The sequence below is a fragment of the Capricornis sumatraensis genome, chromosome 5 (assembly GCF_032405125.1).
Source record: "Capricornis sumatraensis isolate serow.1 chromosome 5, serow.2, whole genome shotgun sequence".
Taxonomy (NCBI): Eukaryota; Metazoa; Chordata; class Mammalia; order Artiodactyla; family Bovidae; genus Capricornis; species Capricornis sumatraensis.
This window is the reverse complement of record NC_091073.1, coordinates 58428727-58446858: the sequence shown is the minus strand read 5'-3', so window position 1 is coordinate 58446858 and position 18132 is coordinate 58428727. Positions and strand designations below refer to the sequence as shown.

At 38.8% G+C, this 18132-nt stretch overlaps 1 protein-coding gene across 1 annotated transcript in view; it reads left to right on the top strand.

The window, feature by feature from the left end:
• The first annotated feature begins 764 nt into the window (after positions 1-764).
• Positions 765-18132, top strand: part of MDFIC (MyoD family inhibitor domain containing) — a 92914-nt gene continuing 75546 nt past the window's right edge. The window contains exon 1 of the mRNA XM_068972896.1: positions 765-866. Within this exon, the coding sequence (XP_068828997.1) occupies positions 782-866 (85 nt within the window). The 5' untranslated portion in view covers positions 765-781. The remainder of the gene's footprint in view (positions 867-18132) is intronic.

Genomic DNA, 18132 nt, shown 5'->3' with positions numbered 1-18132 from the left:
CAGAGAGCCAAGAGTTCAAGGCCTCTCTGATCCGGATATGATGAAAAGGCGCCACAGAGCGAGAAGTGTTTCTGGAGTGCAGGAGTGGTGGAAGGGGGAAAGAGAGGCAAAGGGGCAAGAGTCCCCTCGGAGGAGAACCGGCCGGGCTGAGCTGACTGTAAAGAGGGGGCGGAGAGCACCGAGTCAGAGGAGCGGCTGCTGCCGTTGCTGCCACTGAGGTGTCTGCTGAGCGGGACGGAGGCTGGGAGGGACACCCAGAGGCGGCTGCCTGCCGCCGTCAAGCCACCGCGACCTGCGGCCCCTGCCGGAGCCTCGCTAACTTTCCGAGGCGGAAGAGGAGGAGGAGGAGGAGGAGGAAAGGGCTTTGAGTGTGTTGGGGGGATGCCGAGGTAGGTGGCGATGCTCTTGGCGGGAGGAGGAGGGGTCTGATCCCCTCCCTGAGCTGCTCCCAAATCAGATCTCCCTTCCAGCGCCTCCCCCTTGAGTGCCCCCCTTCTGTCTGCTAGGACTCACTGCTGTCAACTTGCTGGGTAACAGTTTTCCTCCCGGGTTTCAAATCAAAACTTCCCCGGGGTGGGGTTTGGGGAAGGGAAGCAGAGGGGGAGGGAATGTCCCGCAGGGGTGGTGTGCTCTTCTCTCAAAACATTTTTTTTTTTTTTTTTTCCAATCCTCGCCAGAAGCATTCAGTTCCCAGCACCCAACACCTCCCAGCCCCTGGTGCATCGACCCCGAAGGGCGGCGAGCTAGGCGGAGGCGCGGCGAGGGCTCAGTGGAGCGGCCCATGTCCGGCGCGGGCGAAGCCCTGGCTCCCGGGCCCCAGCGCGGGGCTGAGGCTGGCGGTGGCCGGCTGGGCGCCCCAGCCCAGGGTGAGTGCCGCTTGCAAGTTGCAAGCTCCTTTGTCACTGTTGCATTTTAAAATGTGTTCGCACATTTACTGCTTGGAATCTGTGTGTGGGGAATTGGTGCAAGGACTGAGCCTACCTCGTCGTAGTGAACTTTTGCATAGTTAGCATTATTCAATCAAGTTCTCCAGGATCGCAGCCTCAGATCAACAACCGGATAAGAGGGCGGGATCCGCTGATCTCTCCACTCCCCCTTCTTTGGCTGCCGAGAAACTGGATGTGTACAGGATCACTACTTTCTTAAACATATGCATTTCAGGGCCCAAGACCCAACAGTGTGGGCTCCGAAGCGCTTCCCCACCACTTAAGTTCTGTGTCTTCAGCAGATCCAGGACTGCCGCTGCTTTTTGAGAAACCTGCACTATCCCTTCATCTTTCTATTTCTTGTGGGCTCCTCTGCAGCTTTGATAATCCAGGTTTCTGTGACCAATTGCTTTGGAATGGCTCATGCATATGCTTTCAATAACTGTTTTTGTTTTGAAATAAACAGGCTTCAAAAGAAATGTTTTCCAAGAATGAATTAGCTCTTTGTGTTCATCCAAGTTATAAACAAATACAGTCTGTAAAAAAAAAAAAAAAAGTACTCCTGTTCCTGGGGAACTTCCACAAGAAGCTTATACACAAGTCAGACAGGATCTTCTCTTGAAGGTAACATACTTCATGTTGGCGACAGAGAGAAAGGATCTTAATCCTATGTATCTTCCTCTTAGTGTGACTCTGCTTTAAAGGGTTCTGACTCATATAAACTAAATAATTTTCCAAGGTTCAGAAACCTATTTTTAAATCTTGATTTCAAGCCTGATACCCTCCCAGCCCCCCAGCCTTAAGAATAATGTCATGAGCTTCTTGGGATTCTTTTTGTTAAAGCAGTAAAAAGTGGAAAAGAAGTTAATGTTGAACCCACATTAGGTAAAAGCAGAAAAGATCCATGGCTAAATTAAAATGTCCTGGCATTCAAATGCTGTTAAATTGAATTATGTTTATCGTTGTTTTTTGCTTCTAAACAGTGAGTCATTTTTTCTAAATAGAGAAAATCAGAACTAGAATGATAAACATGTTTTCCCAGAAGCAGCCCATGTTCTGCACATTATATTGCCAAGGCAATTGTTTTCTTGTCATTAGGCATGTCCTCAGTAGTCATATGGGCTCCTTGATGGGTTCTTCAGGTTCACACTTGAGCTGTTAATCACTAGTGTTAACAAATGCTTATGTCAAACATCAAGCTCAAACACACTAGAAAAACAGTTGACTTAGAACTAACGATATCTGCAATGTCCAACTTTATACGTTTTAAAGTCAGTAGGAGTTGCAGTGATACCTAATCCATCTGTGCAGATGTAATGATGTAAGGTATTGCATGATATGTTTTTAGGAAGCCACCCTCTAGAATGTTCTGAAGAAAACTGTGGACTGCATGTAACACATTATCAGTGTGGAAACTCTTGGATTATTTTTTACCTAAAATTGACTCAGCCTCAGCAGCATTTTTGTTTGGGTTTTTATACTAGTCTACTTTGACTTGCTACATCCTTTAAATAGGCATCAATTTAATTGTGAACGTAATATAAAGTTAAGTTTTTTACAAAAGAAAATCTTCAGAATCTTCTTAAAAGGTTGTATCTCAAACAAGCAGATCTCATAAATTGGAGGAAAAAAGTTTTGGATCAGGTGGGCAGGGAGAAAATTGTATGACTCTGCCATGGTTAGGGTGGTTTTGTTGGTAAAGATGCTAGTGAAGAAACTTTGCCTGCAGGCCACACTTCTCTAAACTCTTTCTCGAGTTCTTTCATCCTCGTCCTTCTGTCCTTGGAATCTTGATCATCTTTTCAGAAGAATAATTGAATAATACTCTGGTAAGATATGGCTGCTTAGTTAATAGAAACCTAATTTTAAAGCTTTATGTATTAAAATCAGTGAGAAAAATGGAATGTTCTATGAAAGTTAGTAGAAAATGCCTTTTCATGAAGGAGAAGGATGAAATCAAGTCTTACCCTGCAAACAAAATTAAATATATATGTGTGTTAATATACATATGCATATATGGGTATGTTAATATGCATATGCATATATATATGTGTGTGTGTGTATGTAAAGACATAAAACCTGTTCATGTATTGCTGTGTTGTGAGGAACTATGTGTACTACTAACTGAAGGCATAAAAAGTTAAAGTTGAAAATAAATTTGGGGGGTCTGTAGTCTGAACTCCCCATCAAATCTAGGATTTCTTTCTGCATTTTTTCAGGTGGTTAAATGCCTACAGTGTAGCACCTTCTGCTTATCAGCATTCATATTGATAGTTATGCAAGGTTTTCATGTTGAGAGCAAGGTCTCTCTCTTTACAACTTCTCCCCTTTGGCTGTGATTCTTCTCCAAGCACAGTTTTGTTGCTCTAAAAGCATTAAAAATCTTATTTGTGCATTTTGAAAATTGTTATGGACAAGGATATAAGCTCATATGCCCCTGCTGTCAGAAGGAACCGGGATGGGTGTGGGAAGATAGGGAGCAGTGGGGACTGAGGACCCCTGGAGAGCTCTGGGCCCAGGAGGCAGCGCTTCTCAGTCCAGCTCACTGTTGCCACTTGGGTTTAATATCTTCCAGTATTTCAAGAGATACTGGAAATATGGATTTTTATGTATCATCACTCCCTTTTAAAAGTTGGCAGCTAATTAAATCCAATTTTTATCCAGGCCAAACAAAACAACCACACCTGCAGGCTGGAAATGGCTCCAAAGCAGCTGATTTGTGATTTCTGTTACAGAAACTAGAAAGTAAATTTAAACCTATTTAAATTTAAATAGTTTTAAATGTGATTTAAAACTATTTCCCTATTTATGGTGAACTTCTGAAAGACTGACTTGATTGATCTTCTCATGCGTGAAGGGTAGTTTGCGCTAAACTTCTTTTTGTTTTAAAAGAGAATGGATCTTGTAAGCATGGTTCATCTAATTGTCATTTTTTTCTTTTTTGGGTCAAGCATCTTAAAATTCATTGTGCTATCAACCTTGGTAGGCATTTGCTTTTTTGTGCACAGTTATTAGAATCCATATGGTTAAAAGGAAGTCGCTCAGTCGTGTCCAGTGCGACCTCATGGACTGTAGCCCACCAGGCTCCTCCATCCATGGGATTCTCCAGGCAAGAGAACTGGAGTGGGTTGCCATTTCCTTCTCCATGGTTAAAAGAGCCTTTTAATTAAATGCTTCCATGTTTGCTACTTGTAACTAGAAGGATCTTTAGAAATAACTTAGTCCATTTGACTCACTTTCTAGAAGGGATGTCCAAAGAACTTAAGTGACTTGTCCAGGGTCTCATACATAGTCAGTAGAATCCAGGATAGAAACACAAATTGTAAAATATATGTCATTATGATAAATGTGGGTTAAAGTAGACAATCAGTAGAACTTTTTTCCTACAAATGGGTGAATTGAAAATAATCAGCTTTGGATACTGTGAATCACTTTGCCTGTTCTGGTCCTTGCATCCCCCCTCCCTCTCCCATTGCATTTGCCAAGATTTAGACTGCTGGACTGTGTGCTGGAATGTTCTTTAATGTGATAATGTGTGATTTAATGCACTCTTCTCTCTTGGGAGAGTCCTCTGAGACTATTAGGCGGACTTTTCATAGCAGGATGCAAAATGCCAGTAAAGTTAATTAAAAATAATTTAAAATAGAAGCTAGGGAGAAAATCTTCAAGTTGAAATTACATAAGAAGAGCTTTGACTTAGAAGCTTAGCTGACTTGTCAGGAATTTATAGTGGCTAATCAGATTTCCTTTATGGGAAGCCTGTTTATTTCAATTTATACCACGTATGCTCGTAATATCCATATTCTTTGACTTTTATCATATCGTTTTATCCTTTAAGATTGGCATTTCTCAGAGTATGTCATCTTTGGGCACCTTCTGGCTTTGGTCCTCAATCAGGGACGAAGTGCTTTGCGGGAGACATTTGGTAACTTCTGGAAACATGTTTGGTATGGCAGGTGGGTGCTCCTGGGATGCAGTGGGTAGAGGCCAGGAAGAACACTGTATACAATGCACACAATATGGTAGCCCCTCACAACAAAGGATTATCTGGCCTGGAATAACGATTGTGTGCAGATGCTATTCTAGTCTCTCAAGGCTACCGACATATTTGGCTCCACTCTAGACTTACAGAATCAGAATCTGGAGAGTAAGACTCAAGAATCTGCATTTTTGACAATCTCCAGGTGCTCTTTATCTCTAGTTGAGAATCATTGTTTTTACAGGCTTTTGATTTTTAAAAAGTCTTTTTGTTTTTCATAGAAAGCCTTAAAAAAAATCTTGAGAACGTCACAAGTTCCAAACTTTAAATCATTTCACTTCATGTGTACTGTCTCTTAGAGCTCGCCAGCATTTTTATCCCATATCCCAATTAGTGAACTGAACTGAACTGAGGCCTGAGTCTTAATCCTCAAAAAAGTTTCCTGTCAAGATTATGTATACTATTGTACAAATATATGTGAATATTAGAAAATAAATATATAAATACACATTGAAAAGAATGAGATAAAAATAAGTCAATAAATAGATCTTTTAATACTTTGTTCTACTGCCTCAGTAGATATTTTTGTCCCGTCATCCTGGACTTCTCTCTAGGGATTTCAGCATTTTTATGGAATAATAAGGAAAGAAGTCCCTAATTTTCACATGATCTGTATTCACTTGTAAGTTGGTATTTTGAAATCTGGATTATCCTTTCTCATAGAAACAGAATGATAAATTATGTTTAGCTCAATAATCTCAAAAATATGGTTGAAAATTTTATTAAATGTTATTATAGAGAACATACTCTTAATGATACTGGCAACCACATACAGGTAATTAAGAAAAAGGTAAGTGAAACATTTTCAGTATAGGTGCTTTAGAGAATAGGCTTAACTGGAAAACTATAAGAAACCTTGTGTAGATTTGGAAGAGGATTTGGGGGCATTTCAAGCACTGTAGACCTTATGCTCCAAATCCTTTTTCACTTAAAAAAACTAATGTTCATTTTGTAAGTTTAGAGAAATGCAAGCCTTATCAGCTTGACATAGTCATGTTCCCTCTGCTAAGAAAAGAAAATCAAATGCATAAGAGAAGGAGTAACTGGGAGAAACCTAAGAAGGGAGGGAGGAAGGAAGTGGTTAAATGATTATGACTATAAATTTAAGAAAATGTTTGGAGAGCTTAAATTGTTTGAGCTGAGAACTGCAAATAAAGTTCTAAGGGACACTGCAGTATGAACTGAGCTGGATGGGACTGTGTTAAGGAAGGAGATGATGGCACACAATCTTGAGATAGGCAGGGAGCACTGTTGACTTTGAAGTAGGTTCTAGTACATATTTGTAGAATAAATGATTGGGTTAAATGGAGGGCTTGGTTTCTGTCCAGAACAAGTGTGAGTCATGGCAGCAAATGGCAAAGAATAGAAATAGTTTGGGGGTCAGGATGGAGGATAGGAATAGGGAAAGCATTTATTAATATACGTTGTGTTTGTAATTCAGGGTAATTTCATAGCAATTTTCTTCCCTACCATACCCTTTTTGTTTGTCCTCACATTGTTTATTTCTGCCTTACTCAGGTGCTCTGTGAATGTTCTGTTCTATTTATATATATTTATATATATATATGCATACACAATATATATAAATAGAGATGATGCTTTGTGACAGATACAGAGAGAAAAATATTGATGAATGAAATGTGGGGTTTGCAGTATATTGGAGAAATACATTTGCACATACTTATAAAGAAGATGGAAAGATGCTTTAGAGACACACGAAGAAAGTGATGGCAGACAACATGGGGGAGAGGTAGCATCTCTATCTGGGGCATTTGGAAAACTCAAAACTTATGATTTGAGTTGGACCAAGAATCATGGTCAAACTCCACAAGGTTTGTGGAGATAAATATGAAGAGCAAGGTCTGTTACAAAATGTGGAGGACTTCACTAAGAGCATTGTATGAGCTCTATTAAGGAGTTGAAAATAAGGTAAAGTTGCAAAGATAAGTTAAAATAATTTTGAGGAGGTCCTTGATTCTCCTGAGAGGAATTTGTATATCCTTTCTGTAGGCAGTAGTGAGCTATTGAAAGTTCTTGGTAAGGGTAAGGATAGGAACAAATTGGTGTTTTTAGAAAATAAATCTGGTGGCAGTTCAGAGGATGATTTTGAATGGAGACGCAAGAGTGCAGGTCATGACTCTGCGGAAAGATTCTACAATAGCCTAACAAAAGATGAGAGGCGGACCAGTGGGAGTGGAATTGAGACTATGGATTTAAGAACAATAGCGAAAGTAGGACAGTGCTCTACCTTGCTGTGAGAGAATGTTGAGGGCATTGATTTTTACTTACTCATTTTTGAATCTCCTAAAACTAGGCACAGTGTCCAATTTTGTTCAATGGCGTTTATGTGGTTGGGCAAAATACTTAATATGGGAGGTGGTGGAAAGATAGAAATTTAAGGTAATTCATAGGTTTGCTTTGTGACCTGAGTGGAAACATAGGAGGAGTTGAGTCTTTTTTTGATCATGTTGGTTCCATGCTAAGCCAGGATCGCCAGTAGGCCACTGAAAAAGAGAATCTGTCACTAGGAGAGTGGTGAGGGTCAGGCTTACAGACTAAGAGTTTACCACCAAGTAGCTGGTGGATGGGCACAAGAGTGAGAGAGGGTATTTGAGGACCAGATTTAGGGGGATGGCTACCTTTTTGAGAGAAGAAGGAAAAGAATACAGAGAGTGAGTTTATAGGATTGGTCACAGAAATGTTAGATATTTAGGGGCCATGGAAGATGAGAAGAGCTGTAGTTTGTTAGAAGCAGGATGTAGAGAGGGCTGCTTTTGGATGGGGAATTTTGAGCATGTCCATCACACACTAATGGAAAGAAAGCCACGGGATAGAAAGAAAAAAGACGAAAGAGCCTGGGGTGGGACCGCGGTGCAGTGGGTGTTTGTAATTGAAAGAGTAAAATCCTGGGAAGGAAGGAGATGATAAGACTAGTCTTGGAAAGTTGGGAATGTTCCGCTTTGAGATGGGGATAGAAGACAAGGATGAGTGATCATCTAGAGAAAATTTCATATGAGTAAGAGATTATTGAAGGCCTTGATGTTCTCAGAAAAATAGATGTAACATTTGCTGAGAGCAAGTTGGGGTTAGGATGAGTCAAGAAATTTGAGATGTTTGGAAAGGATTGGGAAGGATTCAAGAGGGAGTCCATCTGGGGCAAACAAAAGGATTGCTCAGTAACACTGAGAGCTTAACAAAGAATGAATGGCATGAATTTTTAGTGGACACGGTCAGCATGGTTGATTGCCTTTCTCAGCAAGAAGCATTTGGGACCTTGGGAACAGAAGCAGATAGAATGGATTTTTGGATTTGGCTTAGGGTTGGAGACTGGCAGAATGAAAGCAGTGGGAGTGGGGGCAGGGGAGGACTATCAGGCATGTGTGGGAAGAGTGTGTTTGTACTAACTGGTCTTGTGGTCCAGGCTATATGGGGAGCCGGAGAGACCAGAAGTACAATTAACAGGCTATGATTTCTGGTCAGCAAGAGTCATGCCTGTTGTCCTTGTTCGGTCAGTTCACATACAAGGATTTAACATATATAATTGAGTGACCTTTACAGGGCTAGTGGGGAATCTGTGGAATTTTTGGGTGTGTAAGAGCCTTTCCTGTTTCTTTGAACCTTGTTTCCTGGATCATGTTGGGTTGATTTCATGGAAAGGTCTAATAACAGTGTGCAATTACTTTACTAGCATTATATTTTTGTAATAAAAGATTTGGGGGAAAAGGAAACATTAATTGCCACAATCTAAGAGGCCATTTGCAAGTGGAAAATTAGTTAGAACAACAGCAAACAGAAGAGGGAAACAATTCAACCAAATTGTTTTTCTGAGTTAATTTAAGTATTCCACCCTATAAAGGCATGGGATATGATTTTTATGTTTCTATTCCTAAAAGTCTTTATTCAGTTTTTATGAAGGGGAGATTGATTCTGCACTGGGTAGAGTCTAGATGGTTACGTAGTTGAATTTTGCTGCAGCCCTTCCTACTGTCTTGATCAGTCCTGTGTTTTGGATGATTCTCTCTCATAACCTTTTTCTCTCTCTTATCTTTTGCCCCCTCCCCTCTCTCTTGCCATTAACACTGAAGTTTCTTAAGCTTTTAGTATTTTCTTTTATGTTAGCCTACACATCCTGAAGGAGCTAAGGTTTCTACTGTAACTTTTGGAAATTGAGTTGTATTTTATAGATTCTAATTGCTTAGAGTTCACTAAGCAGGAACTATGAAAAGAGTTATTTTAACATTAATTTCGTTTGTGGTTTCTGCTTGCAGTCCACTTCTGTTTTCAGATTCACACCCACATGATCTGAAGTAAGATGATTCATATGCATGTGCTTTTATGCCTGATTTTTAAGTATGGTTTCAGGAATAAAGTCTGAAATACATTTTCTTGCTAGCACAATATATCTTACCAAATATATCAACATATTTAAACTGGGAAACTTATGAACAACTATTTCCTTTGTGCCTGCCTGTGACAATTGAAAATGTGTAACACACGTTCTGCCCAGAGAGAACTTGTGAGCTAAGTGAGAGAGAGGATGAGGTGTGTGTGTGCACCAAATCCCTTGTCTGAATATCAGTTCAAGATAACGACAAGAGCCCTGTGACAGATTAGTTTACGGCCAGTTGCAGGGCGACCGGCTCAGTCCTGCAGCTTCTGGAGGTTAAGAGAATCTCAGGATAGCAAGGGGTCAGTCTTGTCTGAATTAGGCTGTGAGTGATCCCAGTTGAAGAAGACACAGTTTGTAGGTCTTTTTGGTTTGGACTGTGCAGAGTTGAGCACTAAAAATGAGGCACCTTGTGGTTGGGCAGGTGACACACCCCCTGAAGGCAGATGGCAGAGGACAAAGGAAGCAGTTTCCTCTCCTTACTTTCTCTACTCATAGAAACAGTTCGCCTGCTTTTTTCATCGTGAATCAGCCTTTAATCTTCTGGGTCTTTATGCATATAGACCTACTTTGTTCTTACTTTTCACATCACATCACTCAAGCAGCATGCAGGACTTTAGGACGATTTTCTGAGATTTTATTCTCTATTTCTTACTGAGATACAAGCTGAAATTATTGAACATGGGAAAGGTGTAGGAATTTACAACATTAATATATGTACAATGTTAAAATAACTCTGTCAGGTTTTCACCCATATGCAAAATGAATTTAATTCTTACTGAGCCAAAGGTCCATCCAGTCAAGGCCATGGCTTTTCCAAAGGCCATGTATGGATGTGAGAGTTGGACTGTGAAGAAAGCTGAGCGCTGAAGAATTGATGCTTTTGAACTGTGGTGTTGGAGAAGACTCTTGAGAGTCCCTTGGACTGCAAGGAGATCCAACCAGTCCATCCTAAAGGAGACCAGTCCTGGGTGTTCTAAAGCTGAAACTCCAATACTTTGGCCACCTCATGTGAAGAGTTGACTCATTGGAAAAGACCCTGATGCTGGGAGGGATTGGGGGCAGGAGGAGAAGGGGACGACAGAGGATGAGATGGCTGGATGGCATCACCGACTCGATGGACATGAGTTTGAGTGAACTCTGGGAGTTGGTGATGGACAGGGAGCCCTGACGTGCTGCAGTTCATGGGGCTGCATGAGTCAGACACAACTGAGCAACTGAACTGAACTGAAACTGAGCCAAGGAGTAAAATATTCAATCTTTATTTTAGAAAAGGATTTCTATTTGGAAGAGCAAATGAGGATAGGCCCTGGTGGTGGATATAGGCAAGAAAGTATAGATTTAAGAGAAATTGAGAGCTATAACTTACTAGCAGGTTCTAGCAATTGATTGTTGGGAAAGGGACAATAAGGAGAAAATAGAGAACTGACAGTGATTCTGTGAATACCATTGACCAATGTACAAGCTACAGTTGGAGAAACAGGCAGGGACAGAAGACAAGTGGAAATGTTAAGTCTGAATTGCTAAAGGTATATTGATGTAGAGTTAAAACTTCAAATCTATAGGTAAAGATAGGAAGTGGGGTGAAGATAATGGATCTATAAGTTATCCTCCTGGAGGTGACTAAAACTGGAAGTTAATGAGATTGCAGAAATTGTAAAGCCAGATTGGGTTGGTGGTTTTAAAGGAGAATTCCAAGTACGCAGTGCCCCAAAGAAATTATCCACAAGACCAGAGGATGTATTGCTGAATTAAATAAGAGGTTTCTGGTTTTCTCCTTTAGGAGAATTACCAGAGAGGAAGCATCTCCCAACTTCTAATTCATATCCATCATTCTGAAGTCTAAGAAATCAATTTCAATATACTGCAGAGTCTCTCATTATTGTCATATTTGTGGCTTCAACACTATTTGTAATGCTCTTCTCCATCCTCTTTCACTTTAATTTATTTCAAGATCAGACTCAAATCATAGCTTAGAAATGCCTTTACAGATTAAAGAACTTCTATGGTTCAGTTTTGACTTCTGTTGGCCTTCATTTTTGTAAATAGTGCTCAATATGAGTTCATACCTTAACCAGAGAGCTTGGGTTAGAATGTTTGTGATAAAATCTGTTGGTATAACTGAGAGGTAACAGAAAAGTTTTAAAAACTATGGCACTTAGAATAATGATGATGCTAAAACACTAAAGATGGGTGTATAACCTTATTTTTTAAAAAGGGGAAGAAGGTAAAGTCTTCAATTTCTTTTATAACAGAGTTAATTGCTAAGTAGGGGAACTACTCTAGATGAAGTGTCTCTGGATTTCAGCAGTCATTAAGGCAAATTCTTTCAGGATAACTTTTTAGATAAGAGTAAAAAGATTAAAAAGTAAAAAGAGTAAAAAGGTGGTGACTGCAGCCATGAAATTAAAAGACACTTACTCCTTGGAGGAAAAGTTATGACCAACCTAGATAGCATATTAAAAAGCAGAGACATTACTTTGTCAACAAAGGTCCGTCTAGTCAAGGCTATGGTTTTTCCAGTGGTCATGTATGGATGTGAGAGTTGGACTATAAAGAAAGCTGAGTGCCAAAGAATTGATGCTTTTGAACTGTGGTGTTGGAGACGATTCTTGAGTCCCTTGGACTGCAAGGAGATCCAACCAGTCCATCCTAAAGGAAATGAGTTCTGAATATTCATTGGAAGGACTGATACAGAAGCTGAAACTCCAATACTTTAGCCACCTGATGCAAAGAGCTGACTCATTTGAAAAGACCTTGATGCTGGGAAAGATTGAGGGTGGGAGGAGAAGGGGATGACAGAGGATGAGATGATTGGATGGCATCACCGACTCAATGGACATGAGTTTGAGTAAACTCCGGGAGTTGGTGATGGACAGGGAGGGCTGGTATGCTGCAGTCATGCGATCGCAGAGTCAGACACGACTGAGTGACTGAACTGAACTGAAAAAGATTATCATGCTTATAAAAGTAGATTGAATATGGAGGCTCTGTCACATGGAGGAAGGATTAGACTTTGATGGCAAAGAACAAAATACTATAAATCAGTGGAAATTATAAGTCAATTTTAGACGATTTGAGGGAAGTCTTTGAATACTTAAGAAGTCCTGACTTGAAGTAAGCTATATCTTCTGAGGCCGTTTCCCTGTCTCTGGAATTACTCATGCCTGCTCTCCTTGCCTTCATTATGGGATGCTGGATTTTGATATTTTGAACTGAATTTATGTTATCCTGTTGGGTTAAGAGATCTTTATGAGCCTGTGTAACTCAAAATTCTGTGAGCCTTGTGAATGTTTGGCTTTAATATGGGTGCATTTGCTGTTAGGAAGAACATTATTGAACTTGTATTTGAAGATGCAGGAGTCTGGGGTCAGTTATCCTGAAAATACATTTTTAGGATGAGGAACTTTAGATTCTGATGTAAAAGGTGCAGGAGAGTAAGATGACTGAGGACATGTGTCCCGGTGCCCTGTGTCAGCTTGTGTTTTTCTAATATCTGCACTATTTTTTTTTTTTTTTAATGGAAAGTGCCAAATTCTTCTTACCCCTCATTTATTTAGAGCCCTGATTGTTGAGATATTAATTTGCACTATTGCTGCAGTTTGCACCTGTCTATTTGCATATTTGTATTCAATTGCGTATTCATATAATTTTAAAATTGTTCTCTGATTTGCTGTGTATAAAACCTATTGTTCTCTACCCACCCCAACTAAACTAGTTGAGTCAGTGTCATTTTTCTCATTCTTTCAAATCTAAACACACCATAAGCTTCTAACTGCATAAGAAGCCCTTTGAAGGAATGAATTTAGCTTTTGCACAGAAGTCTTACTATTTTTCAAAATAATGGCAATAACGATTAATTGATTAAATTGATTTAAGCATTTAATTAATTCAATAATAGTATGTCATTATATGATGTTTTGTATATATATAAAACTAAGGAATTTAATAATATGCTCATTCATCTGCTAAAAATGCTTTGGTTTTAATCTTAAAATGTTTTGGACAATGAAATTTTAATCTGTTTTAGAACATCAGGCAAAGCAGGCAGGTTTTGCAATGTTTCTTAAAGGTCATTAAGCTTAAGGGATTATTTTTTCTTTTTTCTTTATTTGGATCAGTGAAGAAGTGAATTCCAGAGCCTCAGGTCTTCCTGAAAGCTGCCTTATCTTTGGTTTTTAAAGGTTACATTTGTAAAATATTTGTAGATTTCCACATTGTCTTAGCCTCTGGGAAATAGAGACCCAGATTAAAAAAAATTTTTTTTTTTACTTTTCCCAAACATTTTAGTTTCAGATTATTTAAAATTTCATAATCCAGAATACACATAGGTAATCTGAAATAATGTTGGTATTTGAATGGAAGATTAAAAATGAAATTGTTTACAGATAAAGGAGATGTGAATATAGATTGCATGGCAGTAAGAATATACACATTATATAGATTATAAGTGATCTCTCATAGGTTAAAATAAAATATTTCATTGAAGTAGATCAGCATGCAGCAGCCCCAAGTTTTATGCATAAAGAAAGCTGCTAATACTCCTTGCTTTAAGAAATAAGTAAACTGTATACTGATTAAGTTTGATACAGTTTTATAAGGATATCTGCCAAGCACCATCATTTATACTAGTCTTCCACAAAATATACATATTAAGTACATATAAGTAGATTTGATGATTGGTTTATGTATTTATACCTACCTATGCCTAGTTCAAGAGAATATTTAAGGTAACCTGTAAAAGTACTTTAAAATACATATATATATAATATATAAATATATAAAATATGCATATATATACACACACAGAATCATGGAAACTAGGAGATCCAAGCCTGAGGGAAAACTGAAATGTACTGGTATAACTGCCGGGTCAAACCCAATGATTCAATTTTATCTGCAAATGTGAGGCAAAAAGAAAGCATTTTCTCTAATATCATTTTCATTGTCCATAAGGAAAAAAATATATATAGCTTTTCAAAGGAAGAAATAGATTTCCTTATATTCAGTCTGTAAACAGATTTCTAGCTTGGTTTTTATGTAGTGATTACTGAATAGATAGATACTGTCCTCAACACCTCCCTAGGGTTTTAAAAAGGTGCTTATTGTAGTGACACTTAATATAATATTAGTAGCAAGCAATGGCACCCCACTCCAGTACTTTTGCCTGGAAAATCCCATGGACGGAGGAGCCTGGTAGGCTGCAGTCCATGAGGTCGCTAAGAGTCAGACACAACTGAGTGACTTCACTTTCACTTTTCACTTTCATGCATTGGAGAAAGAAATGGCAACCCACTCCAGTGTTCTTGCCTGGAGAATCGCAGGGACAGAGGAGCCTGGTAGGAGGCCCTCTATGGGGTCACACAGAGTCGGACACGACTGAAGCGACTTAGCAGCAGCAGCAGCAGCAAGTGTGAATGAGCCCTTATTATATACCAGACATTCTACTTTCCAGGCATGGTTCCATTTCTTTCCACATCTACCTTCTGATATAGGGACTGGTGTTATTACCATTTTAAAGATAAAGAATCTGACAAAGATTTCAAAAATTGCCCAGGATCCATGTAGTTAGTGGTGGACCCAGGTCCCTTGATTTCAGATTCTGTGCTCTTAAACATTTTTCCAGTAAAATGTACAGTGTAAGGATAGTGTTTCTGTCCCTGAGAACCTGAGTCTTTTTTATTTATCATTTGTTCTTATTCATTGAGTTGTGCATGCGTGCTTAGTGCTGTCTGACTCTCTGCGGCACGTCAGACTATAGTCCTCCAGGCTCCTCTGTCCATGGGATTTTCCAAGCAAGAGTATTGGAGTGGTTGCCATTTCCTCCTCCAGGGGATCTTCCTGACCCAGGAATCAAACCCATGTCTCCTGCATATCCTGCATTGGCAGGCAGATTCTGTTTATCAAGAAAGATTCAAATATCTGGACTTTTAGACAATATTGTCTCTTTCTTGGAAAACGATGATGCATGAACAGTATTGTACATGTTTTAAAAGTTCCTTAGGTAACTTTGACAAGCTCATTTCATCTTGGAAACAGATTACAACATTACTAGATTCTTTTCTTACTCTTATTTGTTAAAACCATGTATCTGTTCAGATAATAAATATGCTTAACTACAAACTAATGAAAAAAAAAAACCCTCATGAATAGTTTGAATGATTGTCTTATAGATGTGAGTTTATTATTTCTATCTACAATGGGCAGAACTAGAAGTAGTTAAAGATCACTTGATGGCATATTTATGCTTAAAATAAAGAACAATTTACTACTAAATCAGACTGACAAAGAGTAGAATATGATCCCTTATGAGGTACCATTCCTTGGAATTTTGGAGAAAGGCTGAGCATTACAATGGGCTTTCTACCCTGGAAGAGATATGAAATTAGCTAATGGGTTCTGAAGATGAAATAAACAAAACATGTTAATGTCCTTTGAAAATTGCTAATACTGTAAATATAAAATTCATTAACTTATTCTTTCAACAAAAGGAAGCATTTTCTTCTTTTTTACTTATTTAACAACTACATATCAGCTGAATGGTTGTTAATATGGCATATATTATATTTTACATATATTATTATCCAGTGTACTCTTTTATACATTTAGATTGTTTTCTCTTGTTAATCACTATTAAGTTATTTTATTCCCCAACTGTCTGAGATAAGTAAAACTCTCAAGTTTTAAAAATTAGATAGTGCCAACTAGGCAAAATATTATAAAATTTTAAATCAAATGGAAATTCTATTTACCTGAATCTCATATCCTTTAGCCAGAATAATCAAGATTGGAGAGAGATTGCTTCTCACCATTCATGCCTTTCTTTAGAAAAATAATAAAAAATGGAGTATTGATCCTGTCAGATAGTCATTTCTGAGTAGGACATATTATATTTAAATTGATCCTTTAGAATTCTTACCTTTTTCCTTTGTTTGGCATAATTTATGCACATCATTTTCTTTGAAAATTAATTCAAACCCAGGGCTTTACAGAATTCTTCTATGATTTTTCTCTTCTCCATTCTAAACACCCTACAGTTTGTGTGTATATGAAGTTTTGGCTCAATTTTTTAGCCTTTGTGCAGACTCAGAGTTACAGACAGCAAAGATCTCTGCAGCCATCCAGCCCAATGCCCTCATTTCTGGATGAAGACAATGAGGCTGAGCCCCAGACACGCAGCTGGTCAGTCTTTGACCTAGAATTAGGACCCAGGGCAGTTTTCATTCTCTTCTGTAGTTGCTTGATTATTTTGTGTGTGTGTTTGGTCTTCCCAGCTAGAGGATTCATTATCAAGGAGCAAGCTTTTCCCCCTCATCCGCTGATTCTTCTGTGTTTCCCTCTTTAGCATGGGCAAAGGAGAATGTTTGGGAGCTAGCCTCTTGGCAGCAGATGCCAGTGGTATATGACTGTCCTTTGCTTTAGTGATATTTTAAAAGTGTCTTCAACTTTTGTATTAACATCTAAAACATACTTAATGTTCATATATTAGTAGGACTGTTTAGTGTTATGTGTAGTAATTTAGGTTTTGTATTCTCAGTGTTGTCCTAACATAAGGATGGAACTAAATCCCTCTATATTAATTAGTGATATGATAAAATTGTATTTTCTGATAACTTGGAATACTGTGACAAGGGGATGAGAAGCAAGGCCTATATCTCAGTATTTGATGGGCTTTTCTAAGTTTTCTCTAAATTTTACAGTACAGAAGGGCTTCCCTGGTGGCTTGGATGGTAAAGGATCTGCCTTCAATTCAGGAGACCTGTGTTCAATCCCTGGGTTGGGAAGCTCCCCTGGAGAAGGATTCCCTCTTCTGGCAACTCACTCCAGTATTCTTGCCTGCAGAATTCCATGGACTGAAGAGCCTGGCAGGCTAAGTTCGTGGAGTCATGAAGAGTTGGACACAGCTGAGCAACTAACACTTTCTAAGTTTTCTCTAAATTGTATAGTACCAAAGCGCTTACCTGAAACAGTCCTCTTCAAATCTGGCCATATATGATGGTGACACCCTCCTTTCTCCGTATCACCCAGATTGGGACCCCAAAGTTGGGACTTGTGCATCTTTATGTTAAACGTGGTCTACAGTAGAGAGCCAGTGGCTTGGAAGAACAGCATGATTGACATGATGAAGATGCCCTTTTAAGAGAAATTTACTAAGTTTGGAAAGAGTACTTGTATATATATAGTTGGGGAGGAAACGATGTATATACAGAAACCTGTAGAAAGATTGATTTTATGCTTCATTGAAATTATTTGATTGCCTTTGACATCATATCAAACATTTCTTTGTCAAATCTTTGTGGGCCTGTCATATCTTTCAGGTCCAAATAGCAGTTGAATTGCACCTACAAACCTTCATAAAGCTTGAAAGGACTCAGTTAAACAAGGACCATGGCTTCTGCTGCTGTATTTCAGAAGTGACAGACAACGTAAACAGATAACAGAAATCCATTATTAGAAACTTCTATTTTTCCTCTTAATGAGTAGTGGCTGACCCAAACCTATTGAAAGTTGTAATAAGATTGGCTGGACATCATGGTGCCCATTTTGCAGTAATCAGTTAAATCTCAGTCTCTCTCAGTGCATTTATTCAATATTAGATACAACTGCACACTATTTATATGGCTGCCATATTTGTATTTCATTAAATATTAAAGATGTGTTGATAAAATAAAAATAGATATGTTAAAAATACACAAAATAGTCAAGTAGTCACAGAAGTTTATGAGTGAAGAATTGGCGAGGCAGTTTAAATTTGGAGTTTTATCTGAGTCTTGCTTTGG